This window comes from Notamacropus eugenii, chromosome 2 (genome assembly GCF_028372415.1).
Source record: "Notamacropus eugenii isolate mMacEug1 chromosome 2, mMacEug1.pri_v2, whole genome shotgun sequence".
Taxonomy (NCBI): domain Eukaryota; kingdom Metazoa; phylum Chordata; class Mammalia; order Diprotodontia; family Macropodidae; genus Notamacropus; species Notamacropus eugenii.
This window is the reverse complement of record NC_092873.1, coordinates 369005297-369026825: the sequence shown is the minus strand read 5'-3', so window position 1 is coordinate 369026825 and position 21529 is coordinate 369005297. Positions and strand designations below refer to the sequence as shown.

General features: G+C 37.3%; 1 protein-coding gene across 1 annotated transcript in view; it reads left to right on the top strand.

Moving 5' to 3' along the window:
• COIL (coilin) overlaps positions 1 to 17371 on the top strand; it is a 44556-nt gene extending 27185 nt beyond the window's left edge. Inside the window, exons 3-8 of the mRNA XM_072646776.1 lie at positions 9539 to 10640; positions 12360 to 12446; positions 13389 to 13436; positions 15308 to 15377; positions 15659 to 15747; positions 17069 to 17371. Coding sequence (XP_072502877.1) covers positions 9539 to 10640; positions 12360 to 12446; positions 13389 to 13436; positions 15308 to 15377; positions 15659 to 15747; positions 17069 to 17152 — 1480 coding nt within the window. The 3' untranslated portion in view covers positions 17153 to 17371. The remainder of the gene's footprint in view (positions 1 to 9538; positions 10641 to 12359; positions 12447 to 13388; positions 13437 to 15307; positions 15378 to 15658; positions 15748 to 17068) is intronic.
• The last annotated feature ends 4158 nt before the right edge of the window (positions 17372 to 21529 follow it).

Genomic DNA, 21529 nt, shown 5'->3' with positions numbered 1-21529 from the left:
CTGTAAAAATTTTTTCCCAATTTACTACATCCCTCCGGATTTTGGTTGCATTGGGTTTGGTTGTGCAAAAACTTCTCAGTTTAATGTACTCAAAGTTATCCATTTTGCATTTCATAATGCATTCTATCTCTTCTTTAGTAAAGAATTCTTCCCTTCTCCATAGATCTGATAAATACACTATTCCTTGCTTCTCCAGTTTATTCATGGTATCAATCTTTATACCTAAATCATGTACCCATTTGGACTTTATTCTTGTGTACGGTGTCAGGTATGGGTCTATGCCTAATTTCCGCCACACTGTTATCCAGTTTTCCCAGCAATTTTTGTCAAACAATGAGTTCTTATCCCAGAAGCTGGGGTCCTTGGGTTTATCAAACAGAAGGTTGCTATATTCCTTGCCTACTGCATCTTGAGTGCCAAGTCTATTCCACTTGTCTACCTCTCTGTTTCTTAGCCAATACCAAGTGGTTTTGATAATTGCTGCTTTATAGTACAGTTTAAGGTCTGGTAGCGCTAGGCCACCTTCCCAAGCATTTCTTTTCATTAGTCCCTTTGATATTCTGGACCTTTTGTTTTTCCAAATGAATTTTGATATTATTTTATCCAGCTCTAGAAAGTAATTGTCTGATAGTTTAATTGGTATGGCACTAAATAAGTATATTAATTTGGGTAGAATTGTCATTTTTATTATATTAGCACGGCCTACCCATGAGCAACTAATGTTTTTCCACTTACTTAAATCTGACTTTATTTGTGCAAAAAGTGTCTTGTAATTGTGTTCATATAGTCCCTGGGTTTGTTTTGGCAGGTAGACTCCTAAGTATTTTATACTGTCTACCCTAACTTTAAATGGGATTTCTCTTTCTATCTCTTGCTGTTCACTTTCTAGATTTTTGAGATACTGTTCTCTCCTGATTTTTTCCCCTCTTATTCTCCTTTGCTGTATCTTCATCCAAGTCATGTTTACTCACCATGAACTTCCCCCAGGGTTCTGTCCTGGGCCATCTTCTCCTCCACACTATTGCACTTAGTAATCTCATCAACTGTCATAAATTAGCATCCCTTACTGATGATTCTCAGATCTACTTATCTAACAAATCTAATCTAGCATCCTTTCTGTAGACCTTCAGTTTTGCAACTTCAGCTATCAGATATTAGATACCTTGAGGTAGGTGTCCTGTAAACATCTTAAATTCATGTCCAAAGCTTAACTCTTTCTTCCCCAAAACTCACCCCTTCCAAATTTCCTTATCATTAGTTTTTTTTTTTCAGGTTTCAGTTATGACTATAATTTCACATTGGCTAAGGAACATCATTTGAGGCAAGTCTTAAGTGGCTTACATTCCTTTCTATACATATTCTAGTCCTGATTAAATAACAGTCGTAAAATCAAATTTGCCATTAAAACCTTAACTTTTCCATCAATGACAAATTTTACCTGAGATTACTTGCCTCTAGGAAACTTCAACTAAAATTCTTTTCCCCAAACTAAAGATGTCTCTAATTTCGTCTCAGTAATTAATTCAGTCAACGTTTTAGTACTAATTGCTTTGTAACATGTCCGATTTTTGTCGCTATCTCTCCCCTCCTCCCACCCCCTAATATCTTGCATTCTGATTACCCCTTCCCTCAATGTACCCTCCCTTCTCTCACACCCCACCCTTCCCTTATCCCTATCTTCTCTCTTTTCTTGTAGGGTAAGATAAAGTTCTATACCCCATTACCTGTCTTTCTTATTTGCCAGTTATATGCAATAATAATTCTCAACATTTGTTTCTAATACTTTGAATTCCAACTTCTCTCCCTCCCTTCCTCCCTACCCATCCCCAGTACAGACTAAATATGTGTTATTTTGCAAAAGACTTCCATAATAATCATGTTGTGTAATACTAACTCTATTTCCCTCTATACTACCCTATTCCCCCTTGTTTTTTATTCCCTCATTTGACCTTGTCCCTTCCCAAAAGTGTTTACTTCTAGTTACTCCCTTCTCCCATTTGCCCCCCTTCTATCATTCCCCTCACCCCACTTGTCGCCTCCTCCGCTACTTTCCTGTAGTGTAAGATAGATTTTCATACCAGATGTAGTGAGCATGTTATTCCCTCCTTAAGCCATATGTGAAGAGAGTAAGCTTCACTTTTCTCCTCTCCCCTTCTCCCTTTTCTCCTCCATTGAAAAAGATTTTTCTTCTCTCTTTTATGAGTGATAATTTGCCCCATTCCCTTTCTCCCTTTCTGCTCCCAGTATTTTCCTACCTCACCCCTTAATTTTTATTTTACTTTTTTTGGGGGGTATCATCTCTTCTGTTTCAACTCAACCCGTACTCTCTGTCTATATATGTGTCAGTGTGTGTGTGTGTGTGTGTGTGTGTGTGTGTGTGTATAATCCCTCCATCTACCCAAATACTGAGAAAAGTCTCAAGAGTTACAAATATTATCTTTCCATGTGGGAATGTAAACAGTTCAGCTTTAGAAAGTCTTCTGTGATTTCTCTTTCCTGTTTACCTTTTCATGCTTCTCTTGATTCTTGTGTTTGAAAGTCAAATTTTCTCTTCAGTTCTGGTCTTTTCCTCATGAATGCTTGAAAGTCCTCTATATCATTGAATGACCATTTATTCCCTTGAAGTATTATACTCAGTTTTGCTGGGTGGGTGATTCTTGGTTTTAATCCCAGTTCTTTGACTTCTGGAATATCCTTTCCATGCCCTTTGATCCCTTAATGTAGAAGCTGCCAGATCCTATGTTATCCTGATTGTATTTCCACAGTACTTGAATTGTTTCTTTCTAGCTTCTTGCAGTATTTTCTCCTTGTCCTGGGAACTCTGAAATTTGGCCACAATATTCCTAGGAGTTTCTCTTTTCAGGTCTCTTTCAGGAGAAGATTGGTGGATTCTTTCAATATTTATTTTGCTTTCTGGTTCTAGAGTATCAGAACATTTTCCTTGATAATTTCATGGAAGATAATGTCGAGGTTCTTGTTTTGATCATGGCTTTCAGATAGTCCCATAATTTTTAGATTGTCTCTTCTGGATCTATTTTCCAGGTCATTTGTTTTTCCAATGAAATATTTCACATTATCTTCTATTTTTTCAATCTTTTGGTTTTGTTTTTTAATTGCTTGGTTTATCTCATAGTCATTAGCTTCCCTGAACTTGATTCTCTCTTTTAAAGAACTATTTTGTTCAGTGAGCTTTTGAACCTTCTCCTCCATTTGGCTAATTCTGCTTTTTAAGGCCTCCTTCTCTTCATTGGCTTTTTGGACCTCTTTCCAATTGAGTTAGCCTCTTTTTAAAGGTGTTGCTTTTCTCAGCATTTTTTTTGTTTCTCCTTTAGCAAGCTGCTGACTCGCTTTTCAAGCTCTTCTATTGCCTGAGCCCATTTTACATTCACTTTGGAGGCACTGGAGGCAGGAGCCTTGACTTCCTCTGACAGTATACCTTGTTCTTCCTCATCTGAAAGGATGGGAGGAGACACCTGTTCACCAAGAAAGTAACCTTTTATGGTCTTATTTTTTTTTCCCCTTTTTTGGGCATTTTCCCAGCCAGTTACTTGACTTCTGAATCCTTTGTCAAAAGGAGGGTCCTATTACCATTCCTCTCCCCAGTGTTTTTCAAGGCTGAGATTTGACTCAGCTGGTTGGTTCCCCAGAGCTTTGGGTGGGACTGGGGCCAACACTGAGGGCTGAGATTTAGATCAGCTGCTCCCTACCACCAGAGGCTTTAAGCTGAGCTGCCTGGACAGTGGACCCAGGTTGTTTCCGGGACACTGTAGCTGCCTGCTGCTGCTGCCGTCACCTGGGGCTATTGCTGGGGGAACCCTGTTCCCCTCTCGCCCAGCTGGGAAAGCCCTCCCACACTGACCTTTGGAACTTTCCTTGTGGGTTGAGGAATCTGGGACTGTCCCTGCTGGAAACTCTGCCCTGGAGTTCTGTTCAGGTTCCGTTCCTCTCCATGCCATGTGGCCAGGGCTGGGCTCCACTATACTCAGCGTCCTGTGAGATAGACCTTTCCTGTTGGCCTTCCAGGTTACCTTTGGCTGGAAACCTCTTTGATTCTGTTGTTCTGTGGCTTCTGCTGCTCTAGAATTTGTTGAGAATTATTTTTTACAGGTATTATGTGGGCTGTGGGGGAAGCGCTAGAGTATATGTGTCTTTCTTCTCCGCCATCTTGGCCCTTATCATTGTTTAAGGCACCCCTGTCCTTCTAGGCCCGGAAGCTTGCAACCTAGGTGTTGTCCTCAACTCTTCATTTTTTCTCTCCGCTCCACATCCAATCTGTTGCCAAGGCTTGTCAATTTTACTTTGTCTCGTATATGCTCTCTTCTCTCCTCTGACATGGTGCAAGCCCTCATTACCTTAGTCTGAACTATTGCAATAATCTTCTGATTGGTTTTTGTCCCAAGTCTTTCCCTTCTCCAGTTCATTTTCCACTCAGCTGTCAAAGTGATCTTTCTAAAGCACAGATCTGATCATGTTATCCCTGCTCCCCCCCCCCCAAACACACACACTCCTCAATAAGCTCCAGTGATTCTTGTCACTTCTCGGGTCAAATAGAAAATTTTCTGTTTGATATTGAAATATGAACTACCCTTCCCTACCTTTCTAGTCTTCTTATACCTTACCTCCATTTTGCCCCCATCCTCCAATATTCTTTAATCTAATAACACTAGCCTCATTGTTTCTCAGACAAGACACATCATTTCTCAACTCAGACATTTTCTCTAACTGTCCCCTATTCCCTCTTCCTTCAACTCTGTCTTCTGACTTCCCTGGCTTCCTTCAATTCCCTGTTAGACTGCTACCTTCTACAAGAAGCCTTCTGATCCTCTTAATTCTAGTGCTTTCCCTCCGTTGTTATTTCCAGTTTATTCTCTATATAGCTGATTTGTACATGGTTATTTGCATTTATCTCCCCCCTTAAATTGTGAACTCTTTGAAAGCAGGGACTTTGCCTTTCTTTGTATCCCTGTCACTTAGCACAGTGCCTGGCACATATTTGGCACTTAACAAATGTTTAGTGACTAACTATTTTTTTTTTTCTCCCAGTATAACTCTAAAATACTGGGGTTTTTTTGTCCTTTGCTTCTTTCAACTCCTTCAACCAGATTCTTCACCTCATTCAGAACTTTAGCATTCCTGGCAGTTTTTTATTGAACTGTGTCCCATTCTTACATTTCTTTTCTCTTTTGTTCATTCATTTCAGTCTTGTCTGACTCTTTCTGACCCCATTTAGGGTTTTCTTGGTAAAGATGCTAGAGTGGTTTGTCATTTCTTTCTCCAACTCATTTTATAAATGAGGAAACTGAGGCAAACAGGGTTAAGTGACTTGCTCAAGGTACCATAGCTACTAATGTCTGAGATCAAAATTGAACTCAAGAAGAGTTCATCAAACTTTCTGATTTCAAGCCCAGTGCTCTATCCACTGCACTACCTAGCTACCCTTTCTCTTCTCTTACCTGGCTTCTATCTTCTGTACATTTCTTTTTTAAATCTTAAGTTGGTTGGTTTGTTCCCTGTGCATCCACATCAGTCTCTTTCAATAAATTCCATTTTTTAAACTCAGTGGAATTAGTGCTGCCTTATGTTTTCAGAATTTCATTCTTGCATTATCTCCCATCCCTGCTGAGCTGCCTTTCCATTCAGCATTTTCCTTTTGGAAATCCTATTTATCTTTTCTTGAACCCATCAAAATCTGCTTTTCCAAGATCTAGAGTGCATGTCAGAGTATGCCCAGTTTTCTATTCCTGAGAGATACCCTATTATCTAGGGTGTAGTAGTTCCTTTCACTGCAGCATCCAGATAGTTTCTTTGCCTTTGTGTCAATACCACACAATTTTAATGATTGCTTGGCACATACAGGGTTGTGGTTACCATTCTACCATTTAAGTTAGTATATAATTAAAAAATCCTAATCTGATCTACCTAGCAAGATTATAAACTCTTAAGGGCAGGGGGTACAGTACTTGTGTATGTCCTACAGTGCCTAGCAAAGGATTAAGAAGCCCTTAATGCTAAATAAGTATTTTGCTATTTTTAGTTTAGTTTTGATAGCTTTTCTGGGGAACTCTGTATTTTGTATAGGATACTTGAACAATAGTTACATCCATCTATGGTAGTAATCCTTGTAGATCTATCTTTTATTTTTAGATAAACATACAGCCCTATGGGAGATTATTTTCTCCTCCTAGAACTAGATTTCCAGTATAAATTTATAACTATTGCTTCAGAGTAGCAGTCATTTTGGAATCTAGAAAATTTACTTTAATCTTCTGGTTGATTTCTTGTAGTGCTAAGTAGTGAAAACCTCAGTGGGAACATAAAAGTACAGTAAAGACTCTCCCTACTATCCAATCTAGCATTTGATTATAAACTGCCTTGTATTCGTGACCTTCCCCTTTACGCCTTTCAATATCTGTGTTGATGTTTATTTCCCTACTAGACTCTAAGATCCACTAAAGCAAAGGCTATCTCTAAAATTTTTTTGCCTTCTCCAGGACTTAACATAGCTTTTTGCTCATTAGCCAATGTTTCTTAATTGGTTGATAAACAGTAAATTTTGTTTCTCTAAGTAGATTTTAAGTCTCTTGAAAACAGGAACCATAATTATTGCTTTTGGGTTTTATCTAGTGCTGAGTACACACCAGGTTCTTCAAAGTAATTATTAAATGTGTTTATTGCCATTTTTATTGGGAAAGCTTTGGGATTATTTTCTAAGCTGCCTAGAAATGAATTTTTATCTTAGTTTTATTAAATTCAGTTTTGTTCTTTGCAACAGAATTTAAACTCCATCCTTGTTACTACATCAACATAAAGAAGTTAATATTACTCTTTTTTTAAAAAATTTCATTTTTTGACTTACTAAAGTTGAATTGTTTACATTCTTACATGGAAAGACAATATTTGTAACTCTTGAAACTTTTTTCAGTATCTGGGTAGTTGGTGGGATTACACACACATACACATACACACACACATACACATAGAGAGAGAGAGACAGAGACAGAGACAACCTTCAACCTTCAACCTTCAACAGGGTGAGTTGAATAGGATGAGATCATATCTTAAAAAATGAAATTAAGGGGTGAAAGAGGAATATATTGGGAGGAGAAAGGGAGAAATGGAATGGGGCAAATTATCTCGCATAAAAGGGGCAAGTAAAAGACTTTTCAGTGGAGGGAAAAAGGGGGGAGGTGAGAGAAAAAACATGAAGCTTACTCATCACATTCGACTCAAGGAAGGAATAAAATGCACACTCATTTTGGTAGGAAAATCTATCTTACAATACAGGAAAGTGGGGGAGAAGGGGATAAGCAGGGTGGGGGGATGATGGAAGGGAGGGCAATGAAAGGAGGGAGCAATTAGAAGTCAGCACTCTTGGGGAGGGACAGGGTCAAAAGAGAGAACAGAAGCAATGGGGACAGGATAGGATGGAGGGAAATATAGTTAGTCTTACACAACACGACTATTATGGAAGTCATTTGCAAAACTACACAGTTATGGCCTATATTGAATTGCTTGCCTTTCCAATGGGAATGGGTGGGGAGGGAGGGAGGAAAGAAGTTGGAACTCAAAGTTTTAGGAACAACTGTTGAATATTGTTCTTGTATACAACTAGGAAATAAAAAATAGAGGTAATGGGGTATAGAAAGTTATCTTGCCCTACAGGACAAAAGAGAAGATGGGGATAAGAGAAGGGAGGGATGATAGAAGGGAGGGATGATAGAAGGGAGGGATGATAGAAGAGGGGGCATATTGGTGATAGGGGTAATTAGAATGCTCGGTGTTTTGGGGTGGGGGGAGGGGAGAAATGGGGAGAAAATTTGAAACTCAAAATTTTGGAGAAATAAATGTTGAAAACTTAAATAAATTTAAAGATTAAAAAAAGTTTCCTTTTTCTCCAGTTACATGTAACAACAATTTTTTACATTTATTTTAAAAAGTTTTTCAGTTCCAAATTTTCTTTCTCCCTCCTTCACCTTTCCCCTCCCTGAGACAGTAAGCAATTTGATAAAGTTAATACATGTTCAATTATGCAAAACATTAATATTATTAAAGAATTTTTTAAAGTCTTACTATTGCTAGGAATTAATTTGTCCTATTTGTTGATTAGCTGGAAAGTGAACTTATAGGACATCTTCACCACAGATAAACAGATATATGTTTATCACCACAATGATACATGTTTATTATTTAAACAGATAGTATTTCAAGATGTTATATTTCTCTCTTCATGTCATTAATCTAAGTAGTTTTTATATTGGTTGTTCATATCTATGAACTTTTGTGCTATGAGTTCCTGGAGAATGATTGTAGATAATTTATTGCTATGATACCCACATATGAATTTTTGTTGTTCAGTCATTTTTCAGTTGTGTCTGACTTTTTGTGACCCTATTTTGGGGTTTTCTTGGCAAAGATATTGGAATGGTTTGCCATTTCCTTCTCCATTTCATTTTACAGATGAGAAAACTGAGGCAAATAGTGGTTAGTGACTTGCCCACGGTTACATAGCCAGTAAGGGTCTGAGGATTTGAACTCAGGATGATGAGGCCTGACTCCATATCTGGCACTCTATCCACTGTACCACCTAGTGGCCCAATATATGAATACATCAGTGTAATAACAACATTCTAGTGTGATGTTTGCAATTCCTTTATTTGTCATTTTGCTTGAAAGAATGATAGATTTAGAATCAGAAGATCTAGACTCATACTGGCTCAGACTGTTGCTAGGCGTGATGTACTCTGATCTTTTGATCTGTCTGGGTCTGTTTCTCCATGTATAAATGGGGATTATAATACTTGTGTATCACCTATCTCATAGGGCTGTCAGCGAAGAGCAAATTAGACCATATTTACAAAGTGCTTTGTAACTATAAAGCATGATATAAATGTAAGCTATAGTTCGTTTGCGTTGTTCGCTAATATTTCCCCTTTTACTTATAGAATATAATTCTGTAGTCTTTTCTGGGCTACTAAAGATTGTCATAAAAATGCAGATTGCATCTTATGCAGAGGAATTCCCAGGATGAGAAAGTGTGCTAAGATTGTCTTCTAGTTGTGATATACCACAGTAGATTATATAGAGGGATGGCCCATGGAGCGACTGTGAGCATAGAGGATCCTGTGGATATAGTAAAAAGTGAAAGTTTGTCAGTACAATGTTTTGGGTAAAATGTCATAGAATTTTTTTTCTGAATTGTCTCTGCCTCACCAGTGAATGTATTCAAATTCTAATGAATTTAATATTTTGCTAAATATATAATATCAGAATACACAGGGGTTTTAAAAATTGCATTCCAAAATCAAATACAAACACCACCTTTGTATTAAACTTTGAGGTTGTTTAGATTGCCTATTCTTTTCATCATTAGATGATTAAGACTTGATTGTATTAATCGCATTCATGAAAGCATTTACAACTGCTGTCTTGGAGATTGATAACTTTTCTACTGAATGTTGATATAGGATTTGTGTAGTCATAGTGCTTTTGTATGGAAAAATTGTCATAGGTTTCTCACTGAACCTCTTATTCTTGACAGAGTTAAATTAGAAGATGTTGAAATTGTCGAGAACTCTGTAGCAGTCAGCAATGGACTCAATTATTCATACAAAAAAGCACGGAAGAGGAGAACCACCTGGGAGGAAGATGAGTCTGATGCAGAAAATGATCAGTACACAGAGAAGCATTGGAAAGGGGGAGAGATCAGTGAAACCTCCTCTTCCCTGGAACCAGATCAAGGCACAAGGAAGAAAAACAAGAAGAGAAAAAGAAATGAGGGAGGAAGTGAAAATAATGGAAAATGGACTCCAAAAAAATCAGGGAAGGAGAAGGAAGGGAAAACTGAAAATAAGAAGCAGAAAAAGTCTCCAAAGCCTTCTAAAGCAAAGATGTTGCCAGAACGGACCAAAAAGAACTATAGTGTTCAGAAGAGTGCTTCTAATAAAAATAATTCAGCTGAAATAAAGAAGAAAAAGGATATTGGCTTGTCTGGTAAAACTAAAACTGATACTTCATCAGATTCTGATTCTTCTGCCACATCATCAGATGATAGCCACAGCAAGACAAGTCTTGGTGGTAAGAAATTAGTAGAGAAGCCATCTTTTATCACATCAAAGCCAACTGGTTCCCACCCAACTGCAGACAGACTTATTGCCAACATTGGCAGTAACGCACCCTCTGTCAAAGACAAAAGAACTCAAGCATCATCCTCTAGTTTGGATTCCAGTTCCAGTTCGGATGACCAGGGCAGGATGCCAAAGAGAGCACCAGCATTGGCTCCTCCACCAACTGGAACAACAGTATCTCCAGGATCTTCACAGGCAAATGGTCCGGATACAGACAATCACTTAGGAACAAGACAGGAGATACAATACTCTGATCTCTGGGATAAGCCAGTATTGGGGAATAGTGGGAAACAGCTGACACCTCTGGTTCCAGAAGCAGCTCCTCACCCCAGCAGTTTTGGAAGAGGGAGGGGAAGAGGGGAAGACATTTTCCCTTGGAGGGGACCAAGGGGGCGAGGTTTTCGTGGAATGAGAGGACGAGGGAGAGGGGGAAACATTAATTATGTGTTTAATGGTGAATCCCAGAAACAGCAGCAGTTAACTGAAGTAGTAAAAAACACTTCCATTATTATCCAGGTATGTAGCCTTCCTTTCTTCTTTTATCTATTTATTTTTTTACTCCCTACATATATATAACCAGCCTGCGTTATGGTGAGCCTGGAGTTTATCTATTCAGTATTTACTTCTGCTAATGAAATCAATCAGTCATTGAGCATTTATTAAGTATCTGTTTATATGCCATGTGTTGTGCTAGGGATCTGAGACAAAAATGAAACAATCTCTACCCTCAAGGATTAAAAATATGTGTTTCTGTATGTGTGCATTTAAGTATAAACACAAGTTAATTTGGGGGATTAGGGCACAAGTAGCTAGATGGAGCAGGACAGGTTTCATGTAAAAGGTGGCATTTGAGCTGAGTTTTGAAAGAATGAGGATTTAAAAGGCTTAGGTGAAGAGGCAGTGTTTCCAGACATGGAGGACATCCAGTGCAAAGGCACAGAAATGGAAGATGGAGTGCCCTGGGTGAAGAACAGCAAGGTGGCCCGTCTAGTTGGACAAAACAGTGCGGGAAACAAAATTGAAAAGGTAGGTGGGCACCAGGCTATGAAGTACTTTAAAAGTCAAACAGAAGGGTTTATAATTGATTCTAGGAACAATGAGGTATAAATTGGAGTTGGAGTTAGAGTAGTGATGTAGTCTGACCTGTTCTTGGAGAAAATCATTTGGACATCTACATGGAGAATGAATTAAGAGAAACACTTGAGACTAGGACACCAGTTAGAAGAATTTGCAGTAGTCTGTGCAGAGGAGATGCTATATCAGGATGTTATAGAGGTAGAAACAAGATTTGACAACTGATTAGTAATATGAATTGAGAGAAGATGAGACATTGAGGAGAGAGAATACTAAAGTTGTAAACCTAGGAGACTAGAATAATGGTGGTGTCCTAGGCAAAATAAGAATCTTTAGAAGAAGAGTACATTTAGAGTGAATTTAGGGTTCTGTTTTACACTTGTTGAATTAGAGACACTTACCAAACTTCTGGTTGGAAATGCTCCATAGGCAGTTGGAGATGCATGACTGAAGTTCCAGGGCCATGTTGGGACTAGATATATAGATCTGGGAGTCATCTGAATAGAAATTTTAATTAAACCTGTGAAAGATTATAGAGAGCCTTAGAAAGCCTAGTGGTATACCCAGAGTTAGGCATCCTGATGTGGAAAATGACCCAGCAAAGGAGGCTGAGAGGGAATAGTCGTAGAGGTAGTAGAAGCAAGGTAAAGCATTGCTGTGAAAACCCAGAGCAAGAAAGGATCCATGAAGAGAGGGTGGAGAGTAGTGTCAGGTGCTACAGAGAGATTGGGAAGGATGAAGATTGAAAAAAGGCCATCAGATTTAGCAGCTACAAGATCACTGGTAACTTTGGAGAAAGCAATTTTAATTGAGTAATAAGGTTGAAAAGTATTGAAAAGGATTAAGGAGAGAAAGTGGAGGCAATGAATGTGGATAGCTTTTTCTAGAAATTTGGCTGAGAAGAAGAGGAGAAAGAGGAAAGAACTTATGGAGAAGGAAGGTTCTGATGCGAGGGTGGTAGAGATGCTTAAGTATGATTTTAAGCAATAGGGAAGGATCCACTAAATGGGGAGAGATCAAAGCTTAAAGACAGAGGTTGCAGAATGATGTTTGCTGGTGATCTTCTGCCAAAGATGGGAAGGGGTGGTTTCAGGAGTAAACGAAGAGGGTTGGCCTTGGTGATAAGGGTCACCTCTTCATAGTCACCATTATTTTTTGTAGAATCCAGTGGAGACACCTCAGAAGGACTACAGTCTACTTCCTCAATTAGCAGCACCCCCTCGGGTAGGGGAAAAGATTGCATTTAAGGTATTTTTCCCCCTAACATCTAAATGGCCTGAACAACTAGAATAAATTGTAGGGGTTCTTAAGCTGGGGTCCATGGATTGCTTGGGAGTCTGTGAACTTTTAAAAAAAAAAAATGTTTTTGCAGCTAGGTAGTAGGATAGAGTGCCTGACCTGGAGTCAGGAAGTCTCATCTTTATGAGTTCAAATCTGGCCTCAGGCTCTTTCTAGTTGTGTGACTCTGGGCAAGTCACTTAACCCTGTTTGCCTCAGTTTCTTCATCTGTAAAATGAGTTGGAGAAGGAAATGGCAAACCTCTCCAGTATCTTTGTCAAGAAAGCTCTAATTAGTGTCATAAGAATTGGATATGACTAAGATAATGAACAAAAACAATAGAAATACTTTTCTTGGCAATTTTGTGTATTTTATTGTACATGTTCAAACATGATCCTGAGCAGTCCACAGACTTCACCAGAGGATGCCATGTCACACAAAGTTATGAACGCTTGGTCTATTGGGTTATGTAACAAAATAGCTTTAAAGTATTTCCCTCTTCCATCTCTGCTACTCCTTCATCTGTTAGACATATTAGTTGGGCAGGTGAAATAGGAGAGGAGAGGTCAGCGTTCTGACACTGCTGTGCTGTCTTGGGGAATTAGAAGTGAGAAGAAATTAGAAGATAGCCTTTCTCAAGAATTAGTAGACCCAGAGCAGCTGTAATCCAGATCTCATTTTTTTCCAGATCTAGTTTCTTTCAGTATTTCTTCCCTGTCCCACCTTAATATGCTGTATCAATGGTAAATGGGTATTACTTATTGATATGGAAAACCTTTAGTTTCTCCTCCAGTATTATCAACAGTGGAATGGCTAAATATTCTTGTCATGTTTATTAGCCTTTTAAAAATTTTAAGAATGAGCAATTTATGTAGCTTATGATAAATACCTTTTTTTGTTTATCTTTCTTAGCTTTTGGAACTGACAGCAGATTATTCTCCTGATGTCTCTAGTTACAAGGTACTACTTATTTTAAAATTGTTATATGGCAAAAGTAAAGGTATTTAGAGCACATGGCTTAAAAGTAATCTTGTGAACCATATTTGTAGGATTTAATATCACCTTCAAAGTGGTTGATGTTTTTAGTTGTTATGTAGACTTTAATATAATAGCTCACATTTATATGGTACTTTTTAAAGTTTACAAAGCACTTTCCTCCTGACAAGTCTGTGAAGTATATGGTACAGCTTTTATTATCCCCATTTTACAGAGGAGACCCTGAGAGCTGAAGTGACTTGCCAGTGAACATATAGCTCATAATTGTCTGCAATGAGTTTCAAACTCAAGGCTCTTGACTTCCAAATCTAGTGCTATATTTACTATATCTCATGCTGATTCTCTTTAACCTAATAGATATAGACAGTATAGGAATTGAGCTGAGTAGTATAATTAGTAGAAGAATGAAAAAATTATTAATTTGTAAACAAAGTGACTGACTTTCTTTAGGAGTTATCTCTATTTTAAGCCCAGTAATGGGTGAATTTTCCCATGTACTTCATAAATGATGAATGTGAACGTTTTCATCCAACAAAATCATTTTTTGGAGTCAGCCTTGTCAATCTATAACATCCTATTTTTCGGGATACACTTTTCCCATTGTGAACTTTAAGCTGAATGAAAAAAAGCTGTTAAAAACTTAGATTAATTCTAAGATTAAAGTTTTACATAAGTATACTAATGATAGTCATATTAACATGTTTCTTTTGAGTTGTCAGTTTATAAGTTTATTTTCTTTGAAATTGAGCTATTTCATCTCTTTGAGACATTTATTGCTAGATTACATATTACAATTCAGTAAAACTTTTATCCCAGAATGATCAAGAAACAATGTTGGGTCATTTATACTTGGTTACCTTGAATCTGCTTCTTTTAAAAAATAACTCATTGGAAATCTTTTTAAGGTATATAGTACTCTTTTTTGGGAAAGTGCACACAGCATTGTTCTTGTGATTTTCTAATGCATTAAGATTCTCACTAATTATACTGTAGAACTTACATAATAGTTAAGGAAAATGTAAGAAATTGGTCTGAGTTTGAAATTCCTGAACATGCCTTCAAGATTTTGGTTTTGTAATAAAATCTTGATAAGAACTTCTCTCTTTTCCCTCTTCCTTACCCTCTCTCTTTCTCTTCCTTCTATTCTCTCTCTTCCTTTTTCAATCATTCTGGTTTGTTTAATAACATCAAATTTTTCAGGTCATACTGTAATAGAGATCCTCATGCAAGAATGGGCAGTCATTAGTGTTTAGTATGTCTTGCAGATTTTTACTTACAAGGTTCTCTGTCCTACGACTGCTACCATACCGTGTATAGTAGGAATTTCTTGGCCAGAGCAGTAGAAATCAGCATGGCACTACTGGCCAGTCAGTGTTAAGGGCAACAGGGAAACTAGCTTTTAGTACCAGAGTATGTGTCTGTGAGGAACGGAAGATAATGTCTTGTGAGCAAAGAAGTGCACAGGTTAACAAGATGTGAGACCAACTGTGCAACTTTGCTGCCTCCCTGTTTGCCCGGGGATCTCCATCTCATGCTCAGAAGGCAGTTCTGAAGGAAGAGTTTCGAAAGAGGTTGACAGTGATGATAGTCTTATTGAAATGAGTACATAGCTTTTCATCATTTGGCTGAATGTCCTCTGCTGTACTGGTTCAGTCTCAGTTCTGTATAGTCATGCTTTATTGTTACATTTATGTTGTTTCTGGCCTTCCAGATTTAAATGTGTGTTGGCTTAAATGAAATTTTGTTTTATTTGTAATGTAGTATGTCTGTGTTGTTGAAATGGGATGTTTGATAAACTACAGGTAACCTTGATGTGAACTTTTTTATTTTTGAAGGAGGGAAAAATAATAAACTACAATCCTGATGCTCAGGAAGTGGACATAGAAATCCTTTCCTCTATACCAGGTAAATCCTTTTAGAGCCAATTTTGAAACATCGACTGTGGGTTTCTAGAGTGCTTTTAAACAAGTTTCATAGAGGTGGATGAGTTTTGAATGACCTCCTTGGCATTAGAACTGTATTGTCCACTTTTTCAAGACTCTCATCCTTCTTTACACTAACTATCCAGTGGATAGTTCTGTTTAAGATGAAGAAAACAGCTATTAGCAGAATATCTTAATTGCCTAGAAATCGCACACACTTACACTTCTCCCCTCCCCCTACCTCCCTCTTACCTATGGTTTCAGTGGTGAAGGAGCCTGGGAAGTTTGATCTGGTGTACCAGAATGAAAATGGAACAGAAGTGGTGGAGTACGCAGTGTCACAGGATAAAAGGGTATGCTTCTGTTCTGGGAGCTACTTAGTTTCATTCTTTTTTTAAAAGTTTTATTAGTGCTTTACTTTAAACACAGTGACTTACCAGGATTTTTGTTGTGGTAAACTTTCTATTAATAATGTTGTTCTATAATTCTATTAAGCATAGTTTAGCTATTTGTTTAAAAACTTATTTAAATGATTAAAAAATTGCTTGTTTTTAAGAGTGTTTGGTTTAGATTAGTAGAGCCATCAGAAACTTTTTAGGACTTATATTAAAAATCTAAAGGTTTCAAGTTCTTTGACATGAATTGGCTTTTTTTATTTTGTCAGCATTGAAAGGAAAAATATGAGTTTTTATGTTTAATACTTTTTTAAAAGATTTTGTATTTTAGGTGAACTTCATAAACAGTAACCCTCATTTTGTCCCAAACTTAAATAGTTGGGAAGCTTAAATATATAGGTTTTTCTATGTTTTATGAAAGGTTTTTCTAATTTTATGAGAGAAGTAGAAAGCTCTCAGACTTATTTTTTTAAAAGATCAGCTTTCAAAGAACATAATTGGAATGAATATATACTAGCTCAGTCTATTATGCTTCCAATCTCCATACGATAGACTTTTTGCTACTCTACATTTCTGGAAATTTTGTTGTTAAGTAGATAATAAGAAACATTTTCCTCTATGTGCTACTTAGGCAGTTAGGCTTATTGGTTAGTTTGTCATTTTTGCCACTAAGTGATGCTTTTGCATCATTAATAAAGTTAATTTCATTGTAATTAATTATAGGACAGCTGATAGAAATTAATAAATGAACACTCTACCATGGCAAGAAATAATAAAGTTGTTTTTTTAAAGAAGAACAGATCTATGGAACGTAGAATGGCAAAAAGAGGAGATTATTTTACCATCTGATAATCACAGGGAACAGATATCCTCTGTCTGAGGAACAAGTTTCTAAAGATCCTTCTGCAAAATTAAAAAATAATTCAATTCAGCAAATATTTATGAAGTCCTTGCTATATACAAAGCACTCTGCTAGGTGAGATAAAAGGTTAGGTAGGATATATTCCCTGTGCTTAGTCTAGAAGGAAGATAATGCTTCAGTTGTTTTATTAGGGTTTTTGTATACGTTCAGTTTTAGTGTTAGGTATATTTCATTATATCCCATTATACATATAATTTATTATAACTCAGCCAGGGTATTAACTTACTAGAAAACAATGTTTCTCCTTATTTTGGTTATATTGAAGTTGATTATGTTTGATAATGAATTTATTTCACTAGAACAGTCTACCGAAAAGGTAGTATCACCATATTGATTATTTTTTGTGTTTTTCCCCAGATAACTATTAGTTGGAAAGAACTGATTGAACCAAGACTGATTATTGAGCCTCACTCTGACCCTGCAAGTACAGAACAGGCCTGACCTTTATCATTCCACCCTATATACACACACACACACACACACACACACACACACACACACACACACACACACACACACACACACACACACATATAAGTCAGATAAGGACTAACCATATGGGTTCAAATAGTTTGTAATTTTTTTTGTTTGTTTGTTTTATGACCTTGTGAAAGTGACTGTAGTTTGGACCTTTTCTAAATAAAGTATTTCAACATCAGAGTAAATTTTTTAGTGTCTTTTTTTAAGTTAAATACCTTACAAAAGATCTACCTCTTAATATTGAAACTAGTCACTTTAAAACATAAAATATGTTACAGAATTATTAGTTATCTTAAATTAACCATAGTTTTAGGATCATTGATATGTAATTTCTTCCCCAAACCCCACCATGAAATCCTGGAAGTCAGTAGGACTTTCCTAATAGAATTTGACATAACAGATGAGTGCTCTGAAATTAATAAACTGTTTGGCCACTGGGTGGTAATATAAGAAAAGAGACTGTATTTTTTTTTAATATGCCATTTGGTAACATTTAAACTGCTAAAGCAAATTTCCATATTTTAATAATTCTATCCATTGAAAAATTTTACAAATTTTAGTTTCATTCATAGACATATTTTCCCAAGATATAATGGGTATTTGTATAAATGTTTTCAGCTATTTGGGCAGTAAGGTTCTATGGTGGCAATTCTTCATCTTTTGAGATTAGATTGGATTAGGGGGAGCAAAGCCATCCATAGTCAAAGCTGGTCAAGGGTGAGGTCAGAAATCAGGTTGATGAAACTGATTTTGGTCAAAAAAGAAGGTATGATGTTTATAAGTGATACTCTTATGTGTCTCATAAATTGGCTCATAAGGTAATTCTCAAAGAGGACTTACAAACAAGTTTTTGAGCAATAGCATCAGAAATAAACATAACCTCCCAAGGATAACAATGATATGGATTAATTGCCACCTCCTACATAAGACCTTCCTACCCCCCAACCCCCAACTGCTCCCTCCTACAAATAATTACCTTGTATTACATGTGTGTACATATATGTATGTGTGCATGTATGCACAGTGTCTTTGGATGTATGTGTGTGTACATGCTGTTTCTCCCAATAGAATATAAGTTCATGGAGTGTAGAGACTATTTTCATTATTATCTTTATATTCCTGATGCCTAACACATAGTAGATAACAAAGGGGTGTTGATTCAGTGGACAAGTCCTGGTTACTGTTGGGTCATTTTTCATTTATGTCCATCTTATTGTGATCCCATTTGGGGTTTTCTTAGCAGAGATACTGGAGTAGTTTGCCATTTCCTTCTCCAACTTACTTTATAGATGGAGAAACTGAGATAAATAGGGTTAAGTGACTTGCCCAGGGTCATAGGTGTTTGAGGCTGCATTTGAACTCATGAAGAAGAGTGTTTTTGATTCTAGGCCCAGCACTCTATCCACTGTGCCACCTACCTGCCCCATTCCTCATTACGTGACAGTTTTGTCTATTAAACTGTAATCTACTGCTAAATTCTGTGGTACAGAGAAATAAAAGAAAACTGAACTGAGGAGGTTAGAGAAGATGCTGTATAAGAGTCAGATTTGCAGATTGGTTAGGGTTTGAACATGTTGAAAGGAAGGGAGAAGTAAGTATTTATTTGCCAGCCAGAGTTAATAAAAGTACCATCAAAAGAATCATGATGTGTTCAGGGGAAAGCAAGATAACTATATTGATTGAGTGGAGAGTTTTATCCTGGTGTTGTAGTAGTAGAGAAGTCTGGGTAGAAGTAGAATCAGACAGTGGAAGACTTCGAATACCATGCTGAGGAATGGGGAGTTGATCACCTGTTGCCTCAAATCTAGAAACCAATGAATGACGTATATGCCTTTTCTTCTCTCCTCAAGCATATGTACCCTTTTAGCATCAAGGTGCCTTTTCTAAGTTAACTCCTCAGACGTATTTGCCATTTTAGTTCCATCATCCTGTTTTGGGTTACCTATCTCATTCTGGGTTAGTCACATTTTAAATAGACAAGAATAAGTCAATCCCAACTCCAGTTGCCAACTCCCTCCTTCCAGTTTGTCCCTTCCTCGGTGAAAACTTTTTTTGATGGGAGTTGGGAAACTGAAAAACTCATTATTTTACAAGTTTTGACTAGACCAATGATACCTTATCTATATTGTATAGTTCTGACATCTCATATTCTGGTGAGCTCAAGCCCAGAATTTCATCTGCCTGGACTTTGGATAGAATATTCCTCTGCCTTTACCAAATCATGCCATACTTGAGTTGGAAGGGATTTAAAAGGTTATCTAGTCCATCTGATGCATGGAATCCCTCTACAACACCCTGACTCTTATTGAACACTTCCACAGTTGGGGAGTTCACTATGTCACAATCGTGCTTTTAGCAGCTCTAATAGTTTCATTTAGTTTTTTATATCTGTAGCACTTAACATATTACCTGCTTTATAGCAGGTACTTAATTGTTTGTTGAATTGAATTGTTTAAAAAAATTTCCCTTATATTAAGGTGACCGTGACCATCTTTTAACTTCCATCCTTTGGTTGGTCCACAGCTGTCTGCAGTACAGAGGAAATGGGAAAAAATGTACAAAAATTCACTGAAGAAAACAACTCCTTAATAAATATAATTGTCCATATGGAAAAGGATTTAGAAAAGCTAACTGAAGAAAATAATTCCTGGGGGCAAAGCCAAAATAGCAGAGTAGAAAGCCACACGTACTCTAGCTCTTTCCCCACAGACCATAAAATACCTGTAAAAAATGGCTCTCAACAAATTCTAGAGTAGCAGAAGCCACAGAACAATGGAGTGAAAGAGATTTCCAGCCAAAGGTAACCTGGAAGGCCAACAGGAAAAGTATCACATGGGACGCGGAGTGCAGCTTAGCCCTGGCCACGCTTCAAGGGACTAAATTCAAGGGAATAAATGGTCATTCAATGACATAGAGGACTTTCAAGCATTCATGATGAAAAGACCAGAACTGAAGAGAAAATTTGACTTTCAAACACAAGAATCAAGAGAAGCATGAAAAGAGAAACAGGAAAGAGAAATCATAAGGGACTTAACTATAGTTGAACTGTTTACATTCCTACATGGAAAGATAATATCTGTAACTCTTGAGACTTTTCTCAGTATTTGGGTAGGTGGAGGGATTGTACACACACACACACACACACACACACACACACACACACACACACACACACTACAGGTTGAGTTGAACCAGAAAGGATGATATCTATAAAAAATTAAGAGGTGAGAGAGGAATATATTGGGAGGAGAAAGGGAGAAATGGAATGGGGCAAATTATCACTCATAAAAGAGATAAGAAAAATCTTTTTCAATGGAGGAGAAAAGGGAGGAGGTGAAGGGAAAAGTGAAGCTTACTCTCTTCACATATGGCTTGAGGGAATGCTCCCTTAATTTGGTATGAAAATCTATCTTACACTACAGGAAAGTTGGGGAGAAGAGGACAAGTGAGGTGAGGGGGGTGATAGAAGGGAGGGAAAATGGGAGAAAGGAGTAATTAGAAGTAAACACTTTTGGGACAGGACGGTTAAATGAGAGAATAGAATAAATGGGGGACAAGGTAGGATGAAGGGATATATAGTTAGTCTTACACAATATGACTATTATGGAAATCTTTTGCAAAATGACACATATATAGCCTGTATTGAATTGCTTGCCTTCTCAGTGGGGATGAGTGGGGAGGGAGGAAGGGAGGGAAGTTGGAATTCAAAGTATTAGAAACAAATGTTGAGAATTGTTATTGCGGGCAACTGGGAAATAAAGAAATACAGGCAATGGGGTATAGAAATCTATCTTGCCCTACAAGAAAAGAGAGAAGATGGAAATAAGGGAAGTGTGATAGAAGGGAGGGCACATTGAGGGAAAGGGTAATCAGAATGCAAGGTGTTATGGGGTGGGGGGAGGAGAGAGATGGGGAGAAAAATTGAAACTCAAAATTTTGTGGAAATGAATGTTGAAATCTAAAATAAAACTAAACAAAAAAATAATTCCTTAAAAATTAGAATTGGGCAAGTGAAAGCTAATGACTGTAGGAAACGTCAGGTAACAATAAAGCAAAATGAAAAATGAAAAAATAGAAGAAAATGTGAAATATCTCATTGAAAAAAAACAATTCACCTGGAAAATAGATCCAGGAGAGATAATTTAAGAATTATTGGTCCAACCATGATCAAAAGAAGAGCCTGGAGATCATGTCTTGGAAAATTGCTCTGATGTACTAGAATGGGAACAGGGGGAGGTTTTTAAAATAGAAATCGAAAAAATCCACTCATCCCGTGATAGAGATCCTAAAATGAAAACTCCCAGGAACATTATAACCAAGTTCCATAACTCACATGTC